This window comes from Ostrea edulis, chromosome 2, assembly GCF_947568905.1.
Source record: "Ostrea edulis chromosome 2, xbOstEdul1.1, whole genome shotgun sequence".
Lineage (NCBI taxonomy): Eukaryota > Metazoa > Mollusca > Bivalvia > Ostreida > Ostreidae > Ostrea > Ostrea edulis.
The window spans coordinates 22,097,265-22,122,672 of NC_079165.1; the positions used below are offsets into that span (position 1 = coordinate 22,097,265).

The 25,408-nt window shown below is 31.1% G+C and overlaps 1 protein-coding gene and 1 long non-coding RNA gene across 2 annotated transcripts in view; one reads left to right on the plus strand and one right to left on the minus strand.

The window, feature by feature from the left end:
• Window positions 1-4,549, minus strand: LOC125682611 (uncharacterized). The gene is made up of 3 exons (XR_007372619.2): window positions 3,736-4,549; window positions 2,721-2,870; window positions 1-524 (listed from the first exon to the last, which is right to left on the minus strand). It is a non-coding gene; the product is annotated as an uncharacterized LOC125682611 (long non-coding RNA).
• Window positions 1-25,062, plus strand: part of LOC125682605 (uncharacterized) — a 33,852-nt gene extending 8,790 nt beyond the window's left edge. Inside the window, exons 4-7 of the mRNA XM_048923279.2 lie at window positions 7,460-7,594; window positions 9,178-9,325; window positions 10,943-11,022; window positions 21,677-25,062. Coding sequence (XP_048779236.1) covers window positions 7,460-7,594; window positions 9,178-9,325; window positions 10,943-11,022; window positions 21,677-21,774 — 461 coding nt within the window. The 3' untranslated portion in view covers window positions 21,775-25,062. The remainder of the gene's footprint in view (window positions 1-7,459; window positions 7,595-9,177; window positions 9,326-10,942; window positions 11,023-21,676) is intronic.
• The last annotated feature ends 346 nt before the right edge of the window (window positions 25,063-25,408 follow it).

The following is a 25,408-nucleotide window of genomic DNA, read 5'->3' on the forward strand; positions in this document are numbered from 1 at the left end:
TTTGTTGACAAATATTTAAGATTTATTTATTATGTCATCTTTTTAATATCAAGATGTTAAAATCATTCTAGAAATGGAAGTAATACATGTACATGTCAATATCAATAACAACATGAAAATTCATCTAAAAAGTTATCTATTAACAAATATAATTACATGTACATAATTTTATGCATAACAATGCATGTACATGTACTTAATTTCTTAAACATGTATTGTAACAAATTTTATTTTGCTGAATATCAAACTTTTTTTTATTTTACTGTCAATTTTTAAATGTCCATATGATATAAATGAATAAATAAATATATAAGATGACATCAATGTAGCAGATGGACCATCAGCATGGATTGATCAGTGGGTAGAGTACCAGACTACGGGTCATGGGTTAGATTCTCAATCCTGCCATATATTTTTGAATCATTCCTCTGCTCGTCCTTTTACACAATCAAGGCAATGGAAGATGAACATTTCTCGGTTTCGCAAAAGATTTTTCAGGCCATTACAGCAATGTACCCATAGACCTAGAAAAATAATAGTATTACACTGATTTAAATAAACAACTGTCATTACACTGCAATCAAATTTCATAAGTCTTGAAAAATACATGCAACATAATTGTTAGTTAAATAAACTGTAAAATTGTGATAACACTGATTTTATTTACATTATATTTATCTACCGTACACCATATCTGGGAAGATATCATTAAGTATCATCTACAATTTCTAATTTTAATGATTTATAACCCAAGAGCCCATATTAAGAAAAAGATTTCAAATGACCCCAAGGTCAACTTTAGTATTTTTTCATTAACCATTCCCCTTGTAATGAAATTGGCTTCTTTCCAAACCAGAAAAAAATACTTTTTAACCAAGAATGGTAAGTTTCAGTTAAGGTCATTCACGTTTATAAATAAAAGATAAATTTTTGTGATATTTCAGGTACAATTCACTTGCATTCTATTTTCTTTCTACAAAATTCTCAGGTTTAATTAGTCTAGAGTTAACATATTTTGATAGTCCCTGGTTGTGGCAAGTAAAAATGTAAAATCAGCTGATATGTACTGCAGTAAGGTATATGAATGGGATTTTACTGTAGCAAAGAAGGTGAGAAAAATCTTTAGCAAAATTGAGTATTGAACCTGGTACCTTTGCACTAAGCTACTCAGGCTGACATATAATACATGGTAGTACAACATTATAAATTTAAAGGGGCATATTTGCTGTGAAAGTGATGGCAACCATTTTTATCTCTCAAAATCTCCCAATGGCAAAGGAATATGTATTACTGACTAATAAAAATATTTCTTTAGTAAAATAAAAAAAACAAACAACAGAAACCTAACAAGAGGCCCACAGGCCTTATCGGTCACCTGAATACTAGTGGAAAAGTATCATTACTTCCATGGACTATGAAATCTAGAAAAAATTTCCTGTTCTAAATATCTAAGCTAATTATATTCTAATGTTCAGCAACAGTATAAAACAAGATGTGTTCTTAAAACTTCACATCCCTCAAAGTGCATACACTGATGAAAGGCTTTAAATAGGTGTATTCACATGAAAACATTAAAAGATATGACTAATTTGGACTCATCTTAAAGTCATAACCCTGGGTTGTGAAATTCACCATTTTTTGTACATCCTTTTCTGCATTTATATTTTATACAGTATCAGCAAACTTACACATAAATACTATATACTAAGTTTGGCCCCACCCTGGGGTCAAAACCCTTACTCTGGGGGAAATCAAATTTACAATTTTGGTAAAAGACTACCTGCTCTATCCATTTAGTTTCAATTTAGTATCAATAGCATTAAAGAAGATGTAATTTAAGTGTTTTATACACATAAACACTATATAACAAGATTTGCCCCGCCCTGGGGTCAAAACCCCTACCTCGGGGATCATGAAATTTACAATTTTGGTAGAGGCCTGCCTGCTCTACATCACTATGCATTTAGTTTTTCTTATATATGTGTGTTTCTTGATAAGAAGATTTTTGAAAATTGGTCCCCCTTGTCCCAATGATGCTTCATACCAAATTTGAAAAGAATTGGACTGGTAGTTATTAAGAAGTTAAAAATGTTCAATTGTTAACGCACGACGAATGAAAACTAATTGCAATAGGTTCCTGAGTAAACTCAGGTGACCTAATAAAAGTACATTTGATAACCGCTTTTAGTGTAAAGAAATATATAAAGAAGAATTATTGGCTTGCAAGATAATGATTATTTAATCACCAAAATTACATATATTCATTTGCTTGCTTTGAGATTAAAAGGTGTTTCAAATAACTGAATACATGTGTTATTACTGATCAGAAATATATGATATAGAGCAATTTTTATTGAGTGTTGATTTAAAATTTTGGTGACAAAATTACAGCTATTATTTTGGAAATCATGCAAGAATTTTTAATATCGAGGAGATAAAAAATAATTTCAAAGAAACATAGTGTATGTCCTTAGATTGGTTAAATTTCTATTTGCCAAAAAGGTGAAGATATGCTTAGACAGACAGGTACAAAACTTGCAAAATGGACAAACTTTGATCATAAAAACTCATAAATGTATGTTCTTAAATCTTTGCCTAAGGATTTAATCATCAATGCATTACAAAAATCATTACATCATGTACCATAATTTGTTTTGGATTTTTTAAAACTTTGTAAGTACAGAAATGATTAAATGTGTACAAACAGTGGATATACTTACATCATATATATGTACTGTACATCTTGCATCCCAATCCTAACCCTGAGGCATCATGGAAAATCTTTCAGGAGAGGACATGAAGAGAAATGCATCTAAATCAAGGAATGCTGCTGTCTGATGGCAATTTATTTCTTGACCACCTTTATGACCCTTTGAAAAATAAAAGAGGTCAGCTAACTTGGATATCTAGTGCATGTTACATGTATATCACACCTAATATCTCCAATTAATATATAGTCAATGTTATTCTACATTAAATAAATTAACACTGACTTCACACAGTTGTACAACTGTATTTGAATGCGATTTTGTTTCACAATATTTTCTGAAAGTTTTGCACGTATGGATGTGCACAAGCAATATAATTGAAATGATGCTAAAAGAGACTGTAACTGTTCTCATCTGGTACCAAGTCCATTCATCCTATCTACCTGTTCACCCAGAGTATATATTGTTAAAACAATAATAATTTCATATTTTATAACCATGCAATAGAGGGGCACGTACAAATCACACATTTTAGAATTAGTGCCTGTATATATAATGTATATTTTAGATTCATTTTTCACCAATATTCTTGTTTTTCTTTTTGCGAAATGATGTGAAAGCATGTGCGTACTTGTGTACAGGTAGCTATGATACTGCTTTGATGTTGTCCCAGTCATGAAATTAAAAAAATGGGATAAATAATTTTGAATTTTAATTGTGGTATTGTCAAAAGTTTGAAGTTACCATGTACACAAATGAGCTTGTGTCTTAATGTGTTAATAGTGGGCACATATCAAATTGTAAATAACTAACACATATGTATATGTGCTCACTATTTAGAAATTAAGATCCAGGCATTATAGCAGCTACATAGGTTGAGAACAAAATGAATAAGGGACTGTGATTTTACCATGTGTGTCATGTACTGAATCCCCTTGAAGTCAATTTAACATTATTTAGGGGCCTAGTGACGAGTAGTCAGTGGTAAAACATTTAAGGTTATTACTACACAAACAACTTAACTTACTTGTCAGTCCATGCCGACTTCTTTTTGAACACCTACAGCATCGCAGATCCCCCTCCACAAGTGAAATGCGTTAAATTTGATGAACCTTCCATTTGGATTTGTAAACAACACTGAATAACGGTACAGTTGATCGACATGCCGTTAGCAGGCATACGTATACGTTGAAATTCGTTGCTTTCTCACAAAGTTCTGTGTTCTTTTTCGTCATAATGCGGCGGTAGCGCAGGGAATTCAAAGTAAATGAGCAAATTCAAACTTTTTACGCTTCGAAGTGAAAATAGCCACTGCGCACGCGTAAGTGCAATCGTACATCGTAAGTTACGTTTGCGGCTACGAACGGTTTTGTGAATACCATTTTATGAGTACGTAACTCTAATCTTAAGTCAGACGTAAATCCTACGTTTACGTTTACGTCTACGAACTTTAGTAAATATGGGTCCAGGACCATAGCAGTGATGGTTCTTTATTAAGCCAACGCCTGCCGCGACACAGGACCTTCGTTTTAAAAATCATATCCACATATTTTCACTTGCAAACGCACCCCCCTGTGAAAACCATTAAGCACTATTAAAGTCGGCTGTGTAAATCATCAAGCACTATTAAAGTCAAATATTTTCTAAAATCCCTAGCTTTTACTTTCACAGTAAGGAATATCACGAAATAAATTCAATACATATTGCCTATGCGATGACCAATTTTAGTATGTTTCCCCTTTCATATTTATGAGTATTAAATAAGTAAATAAAAAGCAAAAATTGCATCCAGGATAGAGCATTTTTACCCTTATTTTTCTCTATTTCGCTTCTGCTTGGGGGCCTTAAGCGGCCCTCAAACCGCTCGCCGTAAATTTATGCACCCCCCCCCCCCCCCCCAATTGAAAAAGTCGGGGTACGGGCCTGGGGTAAACGTAAGGTTGGGTGTTATAATTGTTTGTTTGTGCTTTATATATATATACATGTGTGTATATATATATATATATATATATATATATATATATATATATGTCCTGGGGTAAACGTAAGGTTGGGTGTTATAATTGTTTGTTTGTGCTTTATATATATATATATATATATATATATATATATATATATAAAAGCACTGAAAAGGCCACGACACTGTTGGTTATTTAAAACTCAAATTTTCGACGCAACCCGCGTCTTTATCAAGAGACATGTATTACATAAACAAATAACACGCAAAAACGACAAGTATCGATAAACTACATTGGTGACAAGAGTGATACACTGTTGTACTGAGTGATAAAAATGATGGTGGTTTCGTTGTAAAGGTCACAAACTACCAGGAAATGGAGGAAAATTCGCCTTCAGAAGCCCATGTCTTAATTTTCAGATTTTATTACCATGGCAACCAATTTTCAAAAATAATGTATATGGTTCTTGAAAGCACACGTGTGAAAGATTTTAAAGGTCCATCATGACATCTGATGCTAGCCTGGAAATGGGTCGAGATACACTCAGGCACCTGCCATCCTGGAAGTAAAAAAGCAACAAAAATGAGGAAAATATACCCATTTTCAACCCCTCCTAATTCAAAAAAAAAAAATTCCCCAGTATAATGACAGATATCAACTTTCAGCAAAATTCCTAACCTTTCCAACAAGGCCAAATTTGCAATAGGGTCCTTGATTCCTTTTCGAGATATTTTACATCAAAGATGCAGCATGCTCTTTTCAACTTACCGTTTAAAGTGAAAGTAGAATTGCCCGCCTAGAAGTCAAACTCTCATACATCTCACAGTCACAGTTTCGAATCCCATAAAAAGGCACTGGATCAATGTAGAATGGTCACCTCCCTATATTAATACAGATATCAATAACAATGAAACTATTTAAATTCTATAAAATACTCTTTTAACATATTTACATTTTAACCCTGGTCACTTTAGCTTCGTATTGGCAATTCGCCAGGTATTCACTTTAGCTTCGTATTGGCAATTCGCCAGGTATATTGAGACTAAAGCGTGTTTACTGACTATGGTTTAGAGAGTTTGTAACATGGTCGGGTCGGGATGAAAATAGAATTATTCTTGAAAATTTCAGATAAATTTAGAGGGAAAACTTAAAAAACAATGTGATTATGGAATAAAATGGTGGGAAGATAATGATATGGAGTGATTAAGTTCAAAACAATATTAGGTAGTCCGTACCACTGATAATTCGGATATGGTGAACAGCGAAAAATAATGATTGCCAGAAGAACACGATTAAACAACAAACAAGGTCAATCAAAAGACACAGATCTAGCATTAAAATCAACAATCGAATAGGTGAATGGGAGAGAAGTCTAAGGAAAAAGATTCGGTATTATTTTTCAAGGTCAGGCAAATTAAAGCCGCATTCTAGAAATTCTGATATCGCAACATAAAGAGCTACGCGAATCCGAACTTATCTTGATTTAGAATAATGTTTTACCATAGTTTAGAGGTCTTAAGATGATATATTAATAAAATACTAGTCTTCAAGGTCAATACATTTTTTTTTTCTTATTGTCACCCCCACCCCCCTTTTTTTATTTAAAAAAAGCCGCAATGTCGAGACTAGAATATGAGAGGGAGAGAGAGAGAAAGAGCTATATGAATTCATAATTGTAATGATTTCTTATGATGTTCTAACATAATTAGGAAGTATTGAAGGTCAAACAATAATCGCAATTTTGGGAATCCTAAGGAACTCAAGGTTAAATAAAGGAACTCAAGGTCAGAGCCTTGAAACCGGGGAAACGAATTGTATTTATATTAATCATACAAAATAAGATATCTTATCGGGTGAATTATGGCAATTAGGCTATGGAAACTGATTTTAACTAAGGATTTATCCTGGATTCATGCGCGTGAAATCATTCAAATTATTCATTCCACCTGGACGGAATGATTTCAGTGCTTTTATAAATTTCTTTACTGGCCTTGTATCTTCTCAGATCCGACACTTTAAGAAAGTAGGGTGTTGTTGGGTTTTTGTGCTTTTATTTATATAAAATTATATCTTCAATTATATATATATGGAATTTTCTTCGAGCCCTACTTCGGCTAAAAATTAAATGCATGGAATCACTATCATTTACAAGGATTATTCTGATTTACTGGGATACTTGTTCCGGGTTCTGTTTTTCTTAAAAATACACTGAGACAAAAGCCGAGGTTCTATTCACACGGTTCTGTAAAGATGGCTGGGCACTTTGCACCTGGTTCCGACACTAAGTTCCTATTGCTTGTGAGTAATCGGTGCCTCACCCTTATTCGGGATTACTACACCTTGTATCTCACCACAATTCCTTAGTTTGTCTTTCACCAGTGTCTTATATTTCTACCCTAACCTTTCAAATTCTTTTCACTATTAATTCTTTAATAGTTTACCTTCCAATTCTGGCTTCCTTCTATCAGCAGCGGGCTGCTTTCGAATAATTAATGCTGCCACTGCAGCCTCTTATGTAGCAAAGGGTTATACCCATTCAAATAGGGGTAAACAGGATCTCGGTCCATTAGTCAGAGTCACCTCAGTGTTTGGACGATATAGGCCCATTGTATCATTCATTACTCATTACAACAGATTGTACTCTCCGTATCTTAATTATACTGACTGTTCTCGGTATTTTAATTGCACCAGTTGTACTTTCGGTATTTTGTACAGTTGACATTTTCATTACACGGGTTGTACTGTCCGTATTCTAATTATACAGGCTGTTCTGTCGGTATTTTAATTTTACAGGTTGCACTGTTGGTATCTACGGAGAAAATTGCGATAAAGAATGTCCAATCAACTGCCGGAACAAACAGTGTGATATAGAGACGGGGGCGTGTCTGCAGTGTAATGATGGATTGAAAGGCGAACGGTGTGATCAAAGTGAGTAGAAGGAACATAAAATTCTTATATACACATCATAAGAGGATACATTCCGTACATAAATAGTGTGTAAGTATGAGAGACAAGGGTAACCCTTTAAATCTGCCTAAAATCGAGATATCTTCAATCCTTATACACTGGAAAACCATGAAGTGAATTCAATATCTATGTGTGACATTTAAAAAAGTAAAAGCAAACTTAGTGTCCTGTAGGAAAATACGATACCGTCCTCGTGTAACAGTTAAACGTGTCAAAGGAAATTTAACGTCATTTGGCATTTCATCAGCTATAGGTAATTTTGTCTAAAGCCGTAGTCCACGATTATTCTAATATACCGAATATCGGGTAACTTTGGCATGCTCCAAATATTGTAGGGGGTGGGGGTATGAGGAAAATTCGTTAAAATTCAAAGCGCCAACATTATGTTTTTATAAATGATACTTTTATTGAAAATGTGCCAAAAAATGATGCGCCAATATTTCAAACTACAATTTGTAGAAAAGCCCGCTAAATATTCCCGACTCTAAAATTACACGATATACGGTAATACCATACACAATGATATGGTTGATCATACATATTATTTTGATGGTAGTTGATACATGTGCTTTGATAAAATATATTTTAGTTGAAATGCTTTGAAACACACTCAAATTATTAGGATTCATCATGATGTCACAATATAATGAAATCCTGTCACATAATGTGTTTATACATTTAAAACAGCATTCATTGACAATGAATTATGCAATATCAAGTCCGCTTTCAGTGAATTTTACTGGATCAAGGAAACAACAAGAGATGTTTGTAAAACATATACACCCCCATGGTGTAAAATTGAATAGGGTTGTACACATGCATCATTTAATTTGATAGTAGTATCACCAATTCAAAATACTGAGCAGACAATATCTTTCTATGTCAGGAGTGGATTAACCATATGACCAAATATCATAAGGGGGCATCTACTCCTTATGCTGTACCAGTGCACCAAGTTTGGTGTCAATCAAGCAAATAATTCTTAAAATATAGGAGACAATACACTACTATGTCCGGTGTAACCCTTGACCTTTGACCATGTGAACTCAAAATTAGTAGGGGTCATATTCTTCTGAAGAAGTACCAGTGTACCAAGTTTGATGTCTGTCAAGCAAAGGGTGCTCAAGATATTGAGCGGACAGTATATTCCTATATCCAGTTTGACCCTTGATCTTTGACTATGTGACCTCCAATTCAATCGAGGTCATCTTCTCCTGAAGATGTACCAGTTTACCAAGTTTGATGTCTGTCAAGCAAAGGGTGCTCAAGATATTGAGGGGACAGTGACTTCCTATGTCCAGAGTAGTTGACCCTTGACCTTTGGACCTGAAAAACCGCTTCTCTTCTACACATAACGAACCCACATATTATGAAATATCATTACGATCAGGTGAATGGTTCTCAAGATATTGAGCGGACAACATGTGGTCTACCGACCGACGGACCGACCAACAGATGCAAAGCAATATGCCCCTCTTCTTTGAAGGGGGAATAATAAGAATAAAATCGTACCTTTTTATTGATAACATGATTTAACTTTGCAGATCTGACGATTTTAATGACTGTGTTTGCACCGCAGCAAGCAAATCCCTCTTCGTCATCCAATACAACATACATAGCTGTTGCCGGTGGGTTGTTCCTCGCTTTGATTTTCTCTGTTGGAACAACGATAACACTCGCTCTCACTTTGCGGTAAGAATAGGGAACACGCACTGTCATACTAAGTCTCCAATTACATAAGATCCGGGCTAGAATAGTTCCTCAGTACCCCCTTGCTTGTCTAAGAGGCGACTAAATGGGGCAGTCCTTTGGATGAGACTGCAAAAACCGAAGCCCCTTGTCACATCAGGTACGGCACAATAAAGATCCCTCCCTTCTCAAATGCCGTAAGCACCGAGTATATGCCTAAATTTTGCAGCGCTTCATCAGCAATGGTGATATCTCCATATGGGTGAAAAATTCTCGGGCGGGACGTTAAACAATATGCAATCAACCAATCAATTGCATAACGCTGCGTTGCCTGTGAATGAAAGCAGAAGTATGGGATCACTTTGTCAATTATATTGTCAATTGTTTTTTCCTTTGTGTCAAACTATACCCTCGATGAGCTTATGGCACTTTTGCTACTAATATGCTTAGGTTAATAATAAAAAAAATAGTAACATATAACTAATAATAAAGAAACAGTCAGTGACATAAAGCTAATCTTACAATAAATAGTCAGTAATATGAAAAGGCGACAAAAACGAACAGTGATCAATCTCATAAGGAATGCAAAATAGAGAGTTGGGCAAACAAGGACCCCTGGACATACCAGAGGTGGGATAAGGTGTCTAGGAGGAATAAGCATTCCCTGTCAACCGGCCACAACCGCCGTGAGCCCTGTATCTTAATTAGGTAAATGGAGTAATCCGTAGTCCAAATCAGTGTGTAAAGAACGGTCTAACAATCGGTATGAAACACGTCAGACATAATTTAACCCAACAGGTTGTAATAGCAAACTAGATCGTTGTATAACGACTATAAAATTTGCAAAATGCTTAGTTTAAACGAGACTGTTGAAACCCCTCTAACATCAGCTTATTTATCAGTAGTCTGTCTCGATTTAAAACTGATTATACGCAGAACAAGCTCTTGCGTATCGAATCATTAGAGAGACAAAAACACTATATGCAAGTGATAATGGAATATAGCTACATAATATGGGAAGTTGACGATGACTATCTTAAACGCTGTTATTTGTATTGGCACGTAAAATTTATCTATTTTGTTACTGGAAAAAAGTATGTCATGTTCTTTTCATTTTTAAACACATTGAATAGAACGCATTAAAGAGAGATACTACAAACAGTTGGATTTTTTTTTTTACTTCACACACAAAGTTTAACTGAAGAGTTCCAATTTTGAATTTGATGTGTTGTCTTGGTTTGGTTTTCATCTTATATTTTTTGAACTCTTTTGGAAATAAGAGCAGTAAAAGAAGTCAATAAAAAATGAATTGATTGCTCTCAAATTGAAGACAGCCACTATTATCACTCGGATCACCTCGGTCGATGTAGGGTACCGGAATCTGCGGAAGTTTGCCGAATGCGTCTATCATGACATAATCACGTGATCGGTGTCCTGTCTGTCCTTACTGGAGTAAGTTAAACGGGGTTGCTGAAGTTCTTGGAGATGCAGGAGTCTCTAGTCTACTACTAGTTTTTATCTGTCTGTATTGTTTCTATAGATTCCTTTACTTATGTGTCATCTATTACTGCCTTTGTTGGTATAGCTTTTGATGAAATTTACTATTCTACATTCACATAGTAAACTGAAAGGGAGGCAGGCAAATAATTCTACAGATTCACCGACCACAGAACAGAGCGGAAATTACGTCAGTGTTATAGGTATGTAGTAAATACAATCAGTGTTATAGGTATGTAGTAAATACAATCAGTGTTATAGATATGTAGTAAATACAATCAGTGTTATAGGTATATAGTAAATACAATCAGTGTTATAGGTATATAGTAAATACAATCAGTGTTATAGGTATAATACAATCAGTGTTATAGGTATGTAGTAAATACAATCAGTGTTATAGATATGTAGTAAATACAATCAGTGTTATAGATAGGTAGTAAATACAATCAGTGTTATAGATATGTAGTAAATACAATCAGTGTTATAGATATGTAGTAAATACAATCAGTGTTATAGGTATGTAGTAAATACAATCAGTGTTATAGATATGTAGTAAATACAATCAGTGTTATAGGTATATAGTAAATACAATCAGTGTTATAGGTATATAGTAAATACAATCAGTGTTATAGATATAATACAATCAGTGTTATAGGTATAATACAATCAGTGTTATAGGTATGTAGTAAATACAATCAGTGTTATAGATATGTAGTAAATACAATCAGTGTTATAGATAGGTAGCAAATACAATCAGTGTTATAGATAGGTAGTAAATACAATCAGTGTTATAGATAGGTAGCAAATACAATCAGTGTTATAGATATGTAGTAAATACAATCAGTGTTATAGATATGTAGTAAATACAATCAGTGTTATAGATAGGTAGCAAATACAATCAGTGTTATAGATAGGTAGTAAATACAATCAGTGTTATAGATATGTAGTAAATACAATCAGTGTTATAGGTATATAGTAAATACAATCAGTGTTATAGGTATGTAGTAAATACAATCAGTGTTATAGATATGTAGTAAATACAATCAGTGTTATAGATATATAGTAAATACAATCAGTGTTATAGATATGTAGTAAATACAATCAGTGTTATAGATATGTAGTAAATACAATCAGTGTTATAGGTATGTAGTAAATACAATCAGTGTTATAGGTATAATACAATCAGTGTTATAGATATGTAGTAAATACAATCAGTGTTATAGGTATGTAGCAAATACAATCAGTGTTATAGATATGTAGTAAATACAATCAGTGTTATAGGTATGTAGTAAATACAATCAGTGTTATAGGTATAATACAATCAGTGTTATAGATATATAGTAAATACAATCAGTGTTATAGGTATATAGTAAATACAATCAGTGTTATAGGTATAATACAATCAGTGTTATAGATAGGTAGTAAATACAATCAGTGTTATAGGTATGTAGTAAATACAATCAGTGTTATAGATATGTAGTATATACAATCAGTGTTATAGGTATAATACAATCAGTGTTATAGATATATAGTAAATACAATCAGTGTTATAGATATATAGTAAATACAATCAGTGTTATAGGTATGTAGTAAATACAATCAGTGTTATAGATATGTAGTAAATACAATCAGTGTTATAGGTATGTAGTAAATACAATCAGTGTTATAGGTATGTAGTAAATACAATCAGTGTTATAGGTATATAGTAAATACAATCAGTGTTATAGGTATGTAGTAAATACAATCAGTGTTATAGATATATAGTAAATACAATCAGTGTTATAGATATGTAGTAAATACAATCAGTGTTATAGATATATAGTAAATACAATCAGTGTTATAGATATGTAGTAAATACAATCAGTGTTATAGATATGTAGTAAATACAATCAGTGTTATAGATATGTAGTAAATACAATCAGTGTTATAGGTATGTAGTAAATACAATCAGTGTTATAGGTATGTAGTAAATACAATCAGTGTTATAGATATATAGTAAATACAATCAGTGTTATAGGTATATAGTAAATACAATCAGTGTTATAGGTATAATACAATCAGTGTTATAGATAGGTAGTAAATACAATCAGTGTTATAGGTATGTAGTAAATACAATCAGTGTTATAGATATGTAGTATATACAATCAGTGTTATAGGTATAATACAATCAGTGTTATAGATATATAGTAAATACAATCAGTGTTATAGATATATAGTAAATACAATCAGTGTTATAGGTATGTAGTAAATACAATCAGTGTTATAGATATGTAGTAAATACAATCAGTGTTATAGGTATGTAGTAAATACAATCAGTGTTATAGATATGTAGTAAATACAATCAGTGTTATAGATATATAGTAAATACAATCAGTGTTATAGGTATGTAGTAAATACAATCAGTGTTATAGATATATAGTAAATACAATCAGTGTTATAGATATGTAGTAAATACAATCAGTGTTATAGATATATAGTAAATACAATCAGTGTTATAGATATATAGTAAATACAATCAGTGTTATAGATATGTAGTAAATACAATCAGTGTTATAGATATATAGTAAATACAATCAGTGTTATAGGTATGTAGTAAATACAATCAGTGTTATAGATATATAGTAAATACAATCAGTGTTATAGATATGTAGTAAATACAATCAGTGTTATAGGTAGGTAGTAAATACAATCAGTGTTATAGATATGTAGTAAATACAATCAGTGTTATAGATATGTAGTAAATACAATCAGTGTTATAGATATATAGTAAATACAATCAGTGTTATAGATATGTAGTAAATACAATCAGTGTTATAGATATATAGTAAATACAATCAGTGTTATAGGTATGTAGTAAATACAATCAGTGTTATAGGTATATAGTAAATACAATCAGTGTTATAGGTATAATACAATCAGTGTTATAGATATGTAGTAAATACAATCAGTGTTATAGGTATGTAGTAAATACAATCAGTGTTATAGATATGTAGTAAATACAATCAGTGTTATAGATATGTAGTAAATACAATCAGTGTTATAGATATGTAGTAAATACAATCAGTGTTATAGATATGTAGTAAATACAATCAGTGTTATAGATATGTAGTAAATACAATCAGTGTTATAGATAGGTAGTAAATACAATCAGTGTTATAGGTATGTAGTAAATACAATCAGTGTTATAGGTATGTAGTAAATACAATCAGTGTTATAGGTATATAGTAAATACAATCAGTGTTATAGATATGTAGTAAATACAATCAGTGTTATAGATATGTAGTAAATACAATCAGTGTTATAGATATGTAGTAAATACAATCAGTGTTATAGATATGTAGTAAATACAATCAGTGTTATAGATATGTAGTAAATACAATCAGTGTTATAGGTATAATACAATCAGTGTTATAGGTATATAGTAAATACAATCAGTGTTATAGGTATAATACAATCAGTGTTATAGATAGGTAGTAAATACAATCAGTGTTATAGGTATATAGTAAATACAATCAGTGTTATAGGTATAATACAATCAGTGTTATAGGTATATAGTAAATACAATCAGTGTTATAGATATGTAGTAAATACAATCAGTGTTATAGATATGTAGTAAATACAATCAGTGTTATAGATATGTAGTAAATACAATCAGTGTTATAGGTATGTAGCAAATACAATCAGTGTTATAGGTATGTAGTAAATACAATCAGTGTTATAGGTATGTAATAAATACAATCAGTGTTATAGATATGTAGTAAATACAATCAGTGTTATAGATATGTAGTAAATACAATCAGTCTTATAGGTATGTAGCAAATACAATCAGTGTTATAGATATGTAGTAAATACAATCAGTGTTATAGATATGTAGTAAATACAATCAGTGTTATAGGTATAATACAATCAGTGTTATAGTTATATAGTAAATACAATCAGTGTTATAGGTATGTAGTAAATACAATCAGTGTTATAGATATGTAGTAAATACAATCAGTGTTATAGATATGTAGTAAATACAATCAGTGTTATAGATATGTAGTAAATACAATCAGTGTTATAGATATGTAGTAAATACAATCAGTGTTATAGATATGTAGTAAATACAATCAGTGTTATAGGTATGTAGTAAATACAATCAGTGTTATAGGTATGTAGTAAATACAATCAGTGTTATAGGTATGTAGTAAATACAATCAGTGTTATAGATATGTAGTAAATACAATCAGTGTTATAGATATGTAGTAAATACAATCAGTGTTATAGATATGTAGTAAATACAATCAGTGTTATAGATATGTAGTAAATACAATCAGTGTTATAGATATGTAGTAAATACAATCAGTGTTATAGGTATGTAGTAAATACAATCAGTGTTATAGATATGTAGTAAATACAATCAGTGTTATAGATATGTAGTAAATACAATCAGTGTTATAGATATGTAGTAAATACAATCAGTGTTATAGATATGTAGTAAATACAATCAGTGTTATAGATATGTAGTAAATACAATCAGTGTTATAGATATGTAGTAAATACAATCAGTGTTATAGATATGTAGTAAATACAATCAGTGTTATAGATATGTAGTAAATACAATCAGTGTTATAGGTATGTAGTAAATACAATCAGTGTTATAGATATGTAGTAAATACAATCAGTGTTATAGGTATGTAGTAAATACAATCAGTGTTATAGATATGTAGTAAATACAATCAGTGTTATAGGTATAATACAATCAGTGTTATAGGTATATAGTAAATACAATCAGTGTTATAGATATGTAGTAAATACAATCAGTGTTATAGATATGTAGTAAATACAATCAGTGTTATAGGTATGTAGTAAATACAATCAGTGTTATAGATATGTAGTAAATACAATCAGTGTTATAGGTATGTAGTAAATACAATCAGTGTTATAGATATGTAGTAAATACAATCAGTGTTATAGATATGTAGTAAATACAATCAGTGTTATAGATATGTAGTAAATACAATCAGTGTTATAGATATGTAGTAAATACAATCAGTGTTATAGATATGTAGTAAATACAATCAGTGTTATAGATATGTAGTAAATACAATCAGTGTTATAGATATATAGTAAATACAATCAGTGTTATAGGTATGTAGTAAATACAATCAGTGTTATAGGTATGTAGTAAATACAATCAGTGTTATAGATATGTAGTAAATACAATCAGTGTTATAGGTATAATACAATCAGTGTTATAGATATGTAGTAAATACAATCAGTGTTATAGATATAATACAATCAGTGTTATAGATATGTAGTAAATACAATCAGTGTTATAGATATATAGTAAATACAATCAGTGTTATAGGTATAATACAATCAGTGTTATAGGTATATAGTAAATACAATCAGTGTTATAGATATGTAGTAAATACAATCAGTGTTATAGATATATAGTAAATACAATCAGTGTTATAGGTATAATACAATCAGTGTTATAGGTATGTAGTAAATACAATCAGTGTTATAGATATGTAGTAAATACAATCAGTGTTATAGATATGTAGTAAATACAATCAGTGTTATAGGTATATAGTAAATACAATCAGTGTTATAGGTATGTAGTAAATACAATCAGTGTTATAGGTATGTAGTAAATACAATCAGTATTATAGATATGTAGTAAATACAATCAGTGTTATAGGTATAATACAATCAGTGTTATAGGTATGTAGTAAATACAATCAGTGTTATAGGTATATAGTAAATACAATCAGTGTTATAGGTATAATACAATCAGTGTTATAGATATATAGTAAATACAATCAGTGTTATAGGTATAATACAATCAGTGTTATAGGTATGTAGTAAATACAATCAGTGTTATAGGTATATAGTGAATACAATCAGTGTTATAGGTATGTAGTAAATACAATCAGTGTTATAGGTATAATACAATCAGTGTTATAGATATATAGTAAATACAATCAGTGTTATAGGTATAATACAATCAGTGTTATAGGTATGTAGTAAATACAATCAGTGTTATAGGTATATAGTAAATACAATCAGTGTTATAGATATGTAGTAAATACAATCAGTGTTATAGATATGTAGTAAATACAATCAGTGTTATAGGTATGTAGTAAATACAATCAGTGTTATAGATATAATACAATCAGTGTTATAGGTATAATATAATCAGTGTTATAGGTATGTAGTAAATACAATCAGTGTTATAGATATGTAGTAAATACAATCAGTGTTATAGATATATAGTAAATACAATCAGTGTTATAGATATAATACAATCAGTGTTATAGGTATAATACAATCAGTGTTATAGGTATGTAGTAAATACAATCAGTGTTATAGATATGTAGTAAATACAATCAGTGTTATAGATATGTAGTAAATACAATCAGTGTTATAGATATGTAGTAAATACAATCAGTGTTATAGATATGTAGTAAATACAATCAGTGTTATAGGTATGTAGTAAATACAATCAGTGTTATAGATATGTAGTAAATACAATCAGTGTTATAGATATGTAGTAAATACAATCAGTGTTATAGATATGTAGTAAATACAATCAGTGTTATAGATATGTAGTAAATACAATCAGTGTTATAGATATGTAGTAAATACAATCAGTGTTATAGGTATGTAGTAAATACAATCAGTGTTATAGATATGTAGTAAATACAATCAGTGTTATAGATATGTAGTAAATACAATCAGTGTTATAGGTATATAGTAAATACAATCAGTGTTATAGGTATGTAGTAAATACAATCAGTGTTATAGGTATGTAGTAAATACAATCAGTATTATAGATATGTAGTAAATACAATCAGTGTTATAGGTATAATACAATCAGTGTTATAGGTATGTAGTAAATACAATCAGTGTTATAGGTATATAGTAAATACAATCAGTGTTATAGGTATAATACAATCAGTGTTATAGATATATAGTAAATACAATCAGTGTTATAGGTATAATACAATCAGTGTTATAGGTATGTAGTAAATACAATCAGTGTTATAGGTATATAGTGAATACAATCAGTGTTATAGGTATGTAGTAAATACAATCAGTGTTATAGGTATAATACAATCAGTGTTATAGATATATAGTAAATACAATCAGTGTTATAGGTATAATACAATCAGTGTTATAGGTATGTAGTAAATACAATCAGTGTTATAGGTATATAGTAAATACAATCAGTGTTATAGATATGTAGTAAATACAATCAGTGTTATAGATATGTAGTAAATACAATCAGTGTTATAGGTATGTAGTAAATACAATCAGTGTTATAGATATAATACAATCAGTGTTATAGGTATAATATAATCAGTGTTATAGGTATGTAGTAAATACAATCAGTGTTATAGATATGTAGTAAATACAATCAGTGTTATAGATATGTAGTAAATACAATCAGTGTTATAGATATATAGTAAATACAATCAGTGTTATAGGTATGTAGTAAATACAATCAGTGTTATAGGTATAATACAATCAGTGTTATAGATATGTAGTAAATACAATCAGTGTTATAGATATGTAGTAAATACAATCAGTGTTATAGATATGTAGTAAATACAATCAGTGTTATAGATATATAGTAAATACACTCAGTGTTATAGGTATGTAGTAAATACAATCAGTGTTATAGATATGTAGTAAATACAATCAGTGTTATAGATATGTAGTAAATACAATCAGTGTTATAGATATATAGTAAATACAATCAGTGTTATAGATATATAGTAAATACAATCAGTGTTATAGATATATAGTAAATACAATCAGTGTTATAGATATAATACAATCAGTGTTATAGGTATAATACAATCAGTGTTATAGGTATGTAGTAAATACAATCAGTGTTATAGATATGTAGTAAATACAATCAGTGTTATAGATATGTAGTAAATACAATCAGTGTTATAGATATGTAGTAAATACAATCAGTGTTATAGATATGTAGTAAATACAATCAGTGTTATAGGTATGTAGTAAATACAATCAGTGTTATAGATATGTAGTAAATACAATCAGTGTTATAGATATGTAGTAAATACAATCAGTGTTATAGATATGTAGTAAATACAATCAGTGTTATAGATATGTAGTAAATACAATCAGTGTTATAGATATGTAGTAAATACAATCAGTGTTATAGGTATGTAGTAAATACAATCAGTGTTATAGATATGTAGTAAATACAATCAGTGTTATAGATATGTAGTAAATACAATCAGTGTTATAGATATATAGTAAATACAATCAGTGTTATAGGTATATAGTAAATACAATCAGTGTTATAGGTATATAGTAAATACAATCAGTGTTATAGGTATAATACAATCAGTGTTATAGGTATATAGTAAATACAATCAGTGTTATAGGTCTGTAGTAAATACAATCAGTGTTATAGGTATAATACAATCAGTGTTATAGGTATGTAGTAAATACAATCAGTGTTATAGGTATAATACAATCAGTGTTATAGGTATATAGTAAATACAATCAGTGTTATAGATATGTAGCAAATACAATCAGTGTTATAGGTATGTAGTAAATACAATCAGTGTTATAGGTATGTAGCAAATACAATCAGTGTTATAGGTATATAGTAAATACAATCAGTGTTATAGATATGTAGTAAATACAATCAGTGTTATAGATATGTAGTAAATACAATCAGTGTTATAGGTATAATACAATCAGTGTTATAGGTATATAGTAAATACAATCAGTGTTATAGGTATAATACAATCAGTGTTATAGGTATGTAGTAAATACAATCAGTGTTATAGATATGTAGTAAATACAATCAGTGTTATAGATATATAGTAAATACAATCAGTGTTATAGATATGTAGTAAATACAATCAGTGTTATAGGTATGTAGTAAATACAATCAGTGTTATAGATATGTAGTAAATACAATCAGTGTTATAGATAGGTAGTAAATACAATCAGTGTTATAGATAGGTAGTAAATACAATCAGTGTTATAGATATGTAGTAAATACAATCAGTGTTATAGGTATATAGTAAATACAATCAGTGTTATAGGTATATAGTAAATACAATCAGTGTTATAGATATATAGTAAATACAATCAGTGTTATAGATATGTAGTAAATACAATCAGTGTTATAGGTATGTAGTAAATACAATCAGTGTTATAGATATGTAGTAAATACAATCAGTGTTATAGATATGTAGTAAATACAATCAGTGTTATAGATATGTAGTAAATACAATCAGTGTTATAGATATGTAGTAAATACAATCAGTGTTATAGGTATGTAGTAAATACAATCAGTGTTATAGGTATAATACAATCAGTGTTATAGGTATATAGTAAATACAATCAGTGTTATAGATATGTAGTAAATACAATCAGTGTTAGATATGTAGTAAATACAATCAGTGTTATAGGTATGTAGTAAATACAATCAGTGTTATAGGTATAATACAATCAGTGTTATAGGTATGTAGTAAATACAATCAGTGTTATAGATATGTAGTAAATACAATCAGTGTTATAGATATGTAGTAAATACAATCAGTGTTATAGGTATGTAGTAAATACAATCAGTGTTATAGGTATAATACAATCAGTGTTATAGGTATATAGTAAATACAATCAGTGTTATAGGTATAATACAATCAGTGTTATAGATAGGTAGTAAATACAATCAGTGTTATAGATAGGTAGTAAATACAATCAGTGTTATAGATATGTAGTAAATACAATCAGTGTTATAGATATGTAGTAAATACAATCAGTGTTATAGATATGTAGTAAATACAATCAGTGTTATAGATATGTAGTAAATACAATCAGTGTTATAGATATGTAGTAAATACAATCAGTGTTATAGATATGTAGTAAATACAATCAGTGTTATAGGTATATAGTAAATACAATCAGTGTTATAGGTATGTAGTAAATACAATCAGTGTTATAGGTATGTAGCAAATACAATCAGTTTATAAACATTTTACAAATTAGCTGTTTACATGTACCATTGTTCTTAAAGCCTTGAACGATTTTGATGAGCAGATGATTAAATGAATAACTTGCATCAGCGCGTTATGAAAATATGTCTTCTCACCACCGCGGCATTCATACCACACTGGCCGTGTTAGACTTGTGGTTATGTCACCCGCTTTACAACATGGAAGTCCCACTTGAATTTCTCGATCCACGTCAAACCTGAAACGTTTGATTAACATAGGAATTCCCAAGCGAAGGGCATTGGAAGTCACGTGTCTTGTGGTTGGAAATCCCATCGTTGGCACGAATAAGACCCTTTCCTGCTATGGCCTTAAGGGCCATACATACCGTATATGTAGGTCAAAATTTGTGGCACTTCACTTACCGCTCATAATGCCTTTCTGTGTGAAAACTTTTATAAGGGGACTATAAAGTATCTATATCACGTGATTTCGAAATCTAATCCTTCATCGGTGATATCCCTCATGTATTGTATTCAAAATGTTCTTGTGGCTTAAATTTTTGAGAAATTTCCGTAACCGTTACTAAAGCTTGGTTTTAAACCCCTGGAACAGCTTAAGTTATGATCAATTCCTGTAGTTGGGTAGTTTTTATTGCCAGGTTACCAGCTATACATTGTCTTTAAATTTCAAGTTAAATTAATATTTCATTTTCACTTGTACGAGAACAGTGTAATTTAATAAATTTATGAAAACTGTCCTTATATGAGACTGAAATTCGTATTGTGATGTATCTACTATTTGTTAGATGGGTAACTGTATTACTAGTACTGGGGGTGGTCAATTTTTGGACATTATGTAATCTTTTTGAACTTTAATTTTATAGGAATAAGAGACTCTGGTCATCAGTATGCACATTTGGGAGTGAACAGAACAGATTCTCAGGATTGGAGGGACTCCAACCAATATCTCCGTATCATATGACTCGATCAACCAATATCTCCGTATCATATGACTCAACCAATATCTCCGTATCATATGACTCAACCAATATCTCCGTATCAGATGACTCAACCAATATCTCCGTATCATATGACTCAACCAATATCTCCGTATCATATGACTCAACCAATATCTTCGTATCATATGACTCAACCAATATCTTCGTATCATATGACTCAACCAATATCTCCGTATCATATGACTCCAACCAATATCTCCGTATCATATGACTCAACCAAATATCTCCGTATCATATGACTCAACCAATATCTCCGTATCATATGACTCAACCAATATCTCCGTATCATATGACTCAACCAATATCTCCGTATCATATGACTCAACCAATATATCCGTATCATATGTCTCCAACCAATATCTCCGTATCATATGACAATCAATATCTCCGTATCATATGACTCAACCAATATCTCCGTATCATATGACTCCAACCAATATCTCCGTATCATATGACTCAACCAATATCTCCGTATCATATGACAACCAATATCTCCGTATCATATGACAACCAATATCTCCGTATCATATGACTCGATCAATATCTCCGTATCATATGACTCGATCAATATCTCCGTATCATATGACTCAACCAATATCTCCGTATCATATGACTCACTTTGTCATCAATGAACTGTGCTTAGTCAAAGGGGGAATAACACACCTGGAAAAAAGCTGTGCTGGATGAAATGCGGAGGGTCTGTGCAATGATACTTTAAAATTGAAAATCTAAAAATTTACTATTTTAGTTTAAAAACTGTAAGTTTAGTACAACGTAACCGGGAGAAATGAAACACCCTTTGGGATATCTCGAGATGGTCAGCATCGCATGCTAATCCACGGAGTTCCCCGGCCAGGCAATAATACTTTAGAAGGACATGGGATATATTGCTGTTATTCATTTGACCATTTGTGTTTTAAACTTCTAGGAAAATATACTGAATCTGTAGAAAGTGCCTATCCTCTAAATTCTTTTATAAATTCATTCAGTTCAAATTTGAAAATTATGGCGTGAGGAGTTGGCTTTCTCCCCAACTTTTTATTTAAAAATGAATATTGTAACATCGTCATCTATTCGCCACTTACTGTAGTTTATAGTCATTAGTAATCTCGCTACAAATTCATTACTATTTTTTTCAAACCCATACCTGTCAAATCTGAAAGGAAACATTTTGCTTTGGAACTTGCATTATAATGTGACATGCAACATTGATTTTATCTCACAATATTGTAAATTCATTGTGCTCTAAACATTATGGAGTTGTTCCCCCTTATAATAGCAACCCATGCATTGGAAGGCTGCATATTGCTCGGTTCTCACGTGAACAAATTGACATCAGTTGGCACCTAGGGTAGCTGAAATGTTGAAAACAGCGTGACATCACAATTCTTCCATCTTGCAATTCCTTATTTTATTAGGTGGAATGATACACCTGGTGATTTGTCCTGTACCAATTCCTCATATCTATTTATAGAAACATTTGTAGTAACTCGAGATCACAAGCATTTGTCATTAATTTTTCATAGTTTTTAATTCATTTTTTAAAGAAAATTCAGTTTCATCAATTTTCAGAACTCCTCATTTTGTCTTTTAAGATTATCTATCCTGTGGATAAAAAACGGACAAATAACCTGTTCATTGGAATCTAGGCGGGTTTTTTAATCACAAATATATAACAAAGACTAATGCTACATGTAGTACATTATATGATATAAATGTCTACTATTCAATTCACTATTTTATCATGTCCTGTTGTGACTTTATTAGAATTTCGATTGCACACCTTTCGTATGTATTTGATAGGGGCATAGTGCATTTGTATTTGAGTTATGTCCAAGACAGGATGTAAATACGACATCGGCAATATTGACACGGTATCAGTACGACATCGGCAATATTAACAGGGTATCAGTACGATATCGGCAATATTAACAGAGTATCAGTACGATATCGGCAATATTAACAGGGTATCAGTACAATATCGGCAATATTGACACGGTATCAGTACGATATAGGCAATATTGACTCGGTATCAGTACGATATCGGCAATATTGACACGCAGTATCAGTAAGATATCGATTATTTCATCTGTACTGGGTATTGTACTGAGGCTGTTATCCTATAAGTTTGCATAATCGATACGTTATTGATATGGATCATGATTGATAACGATATCCTACCGATATCTGATTTAGAATGTTCAAGTTTTCTGTCTCGTTGATACCGACGATATCGTATCGATATAGAATCATTATCGGGTTGACTATCATCTGAATCATGCATGTCACTTTAGTCTTAGTCAATCCTTCCTGTCGATATCGTATCGATTCCGAATCATGGCCGTTAATATCTTCCAGTTTTTTTTATTTCGACGATATCGTATTGATATCGAATAATGACCGTTGATATCCTTAACCTTGTTGATATCGACAACATCGTATTGATATCGAATCATGATCTTGTTGAATATAGCGATCATGTGTGTAACTTTCGTATTGGACATTGTTTCCTGTTGATATTGAATTCGCATCGTTGAGATCCTCCACTTTGTTGATATCGTATCGATATCAGATCATTGTCTAGTTGCCTAGCACCATCATGTATTCCACTTTCAGTTTGAGATACTCCTTCCTATGTTGTGAATAGAATATGAAATTTGATACTGTTCGAAGGGTGATTAAAATGTTCATGGTCTGGTGCCATATAATGCAACACTTCTAGTATGTTGGTCCCCATAAATGTGGGCCATCGGTTAGGGTAAGGCGGTCCCCATAAATATACCGTCTAAGCCTAAATTTAACCTTAAACCTTACATATCATTATCGTACATAACCCATGAAAACAGTCGTATATATGGTAGATTATAACTTTGTCAATTGGCGATATGGAAACAATATCGTCGATATCGACATCGTAGTTGGTCATAGGAAAAGTGTGGTGGTAAACATTAACTGTAAGATGCCGATATCGACAGGATATCATCATGCTATTGTCGATGTTGACATTATATTTGTCTTGAATGTTGTATTTCGAATCACTATCATTGTTTTGTTATCATGTATCAAGTGTATCCTCTGTTGAATTATAAACTCGATTTGTACTTCATTTACCTTAAACATATGTGTAACTGTTTCCTAAGTATCAGATGAAGCCGTTTGTGTTATATTTATACAATTCATACATACCAGCATTTCCTATGATAATGGCCATTTTATTGTTCTTGACTGATAAATAAATTTTATCATACATATCTAAATATTCAAATTTCCTATGTTTTTTGCCTTTGATAGCTTTACAAATTGTAATGACAGCCTTTCCCTCATGATATAACCAATGCGCGTATGTACCTTGTTAAATACAGCACGTCTATTTTATCGGCTGAGAATTCTTACGGATATGAAAGCTGAATGTAAATATTAACGTGCTTCATACGATTAATATCCTCGTGTAAAAACAAACTTCATTTCTTAAATATACTTCCTATGTTAATAATCGTTTTGCTTTTATTCAGGAAATCGCATCATGCATACTCGGTGATTGTATATGTCTCTCGTATGTGAACAGAGTGAGGAAATGATTCATGCGATATAAAGTGT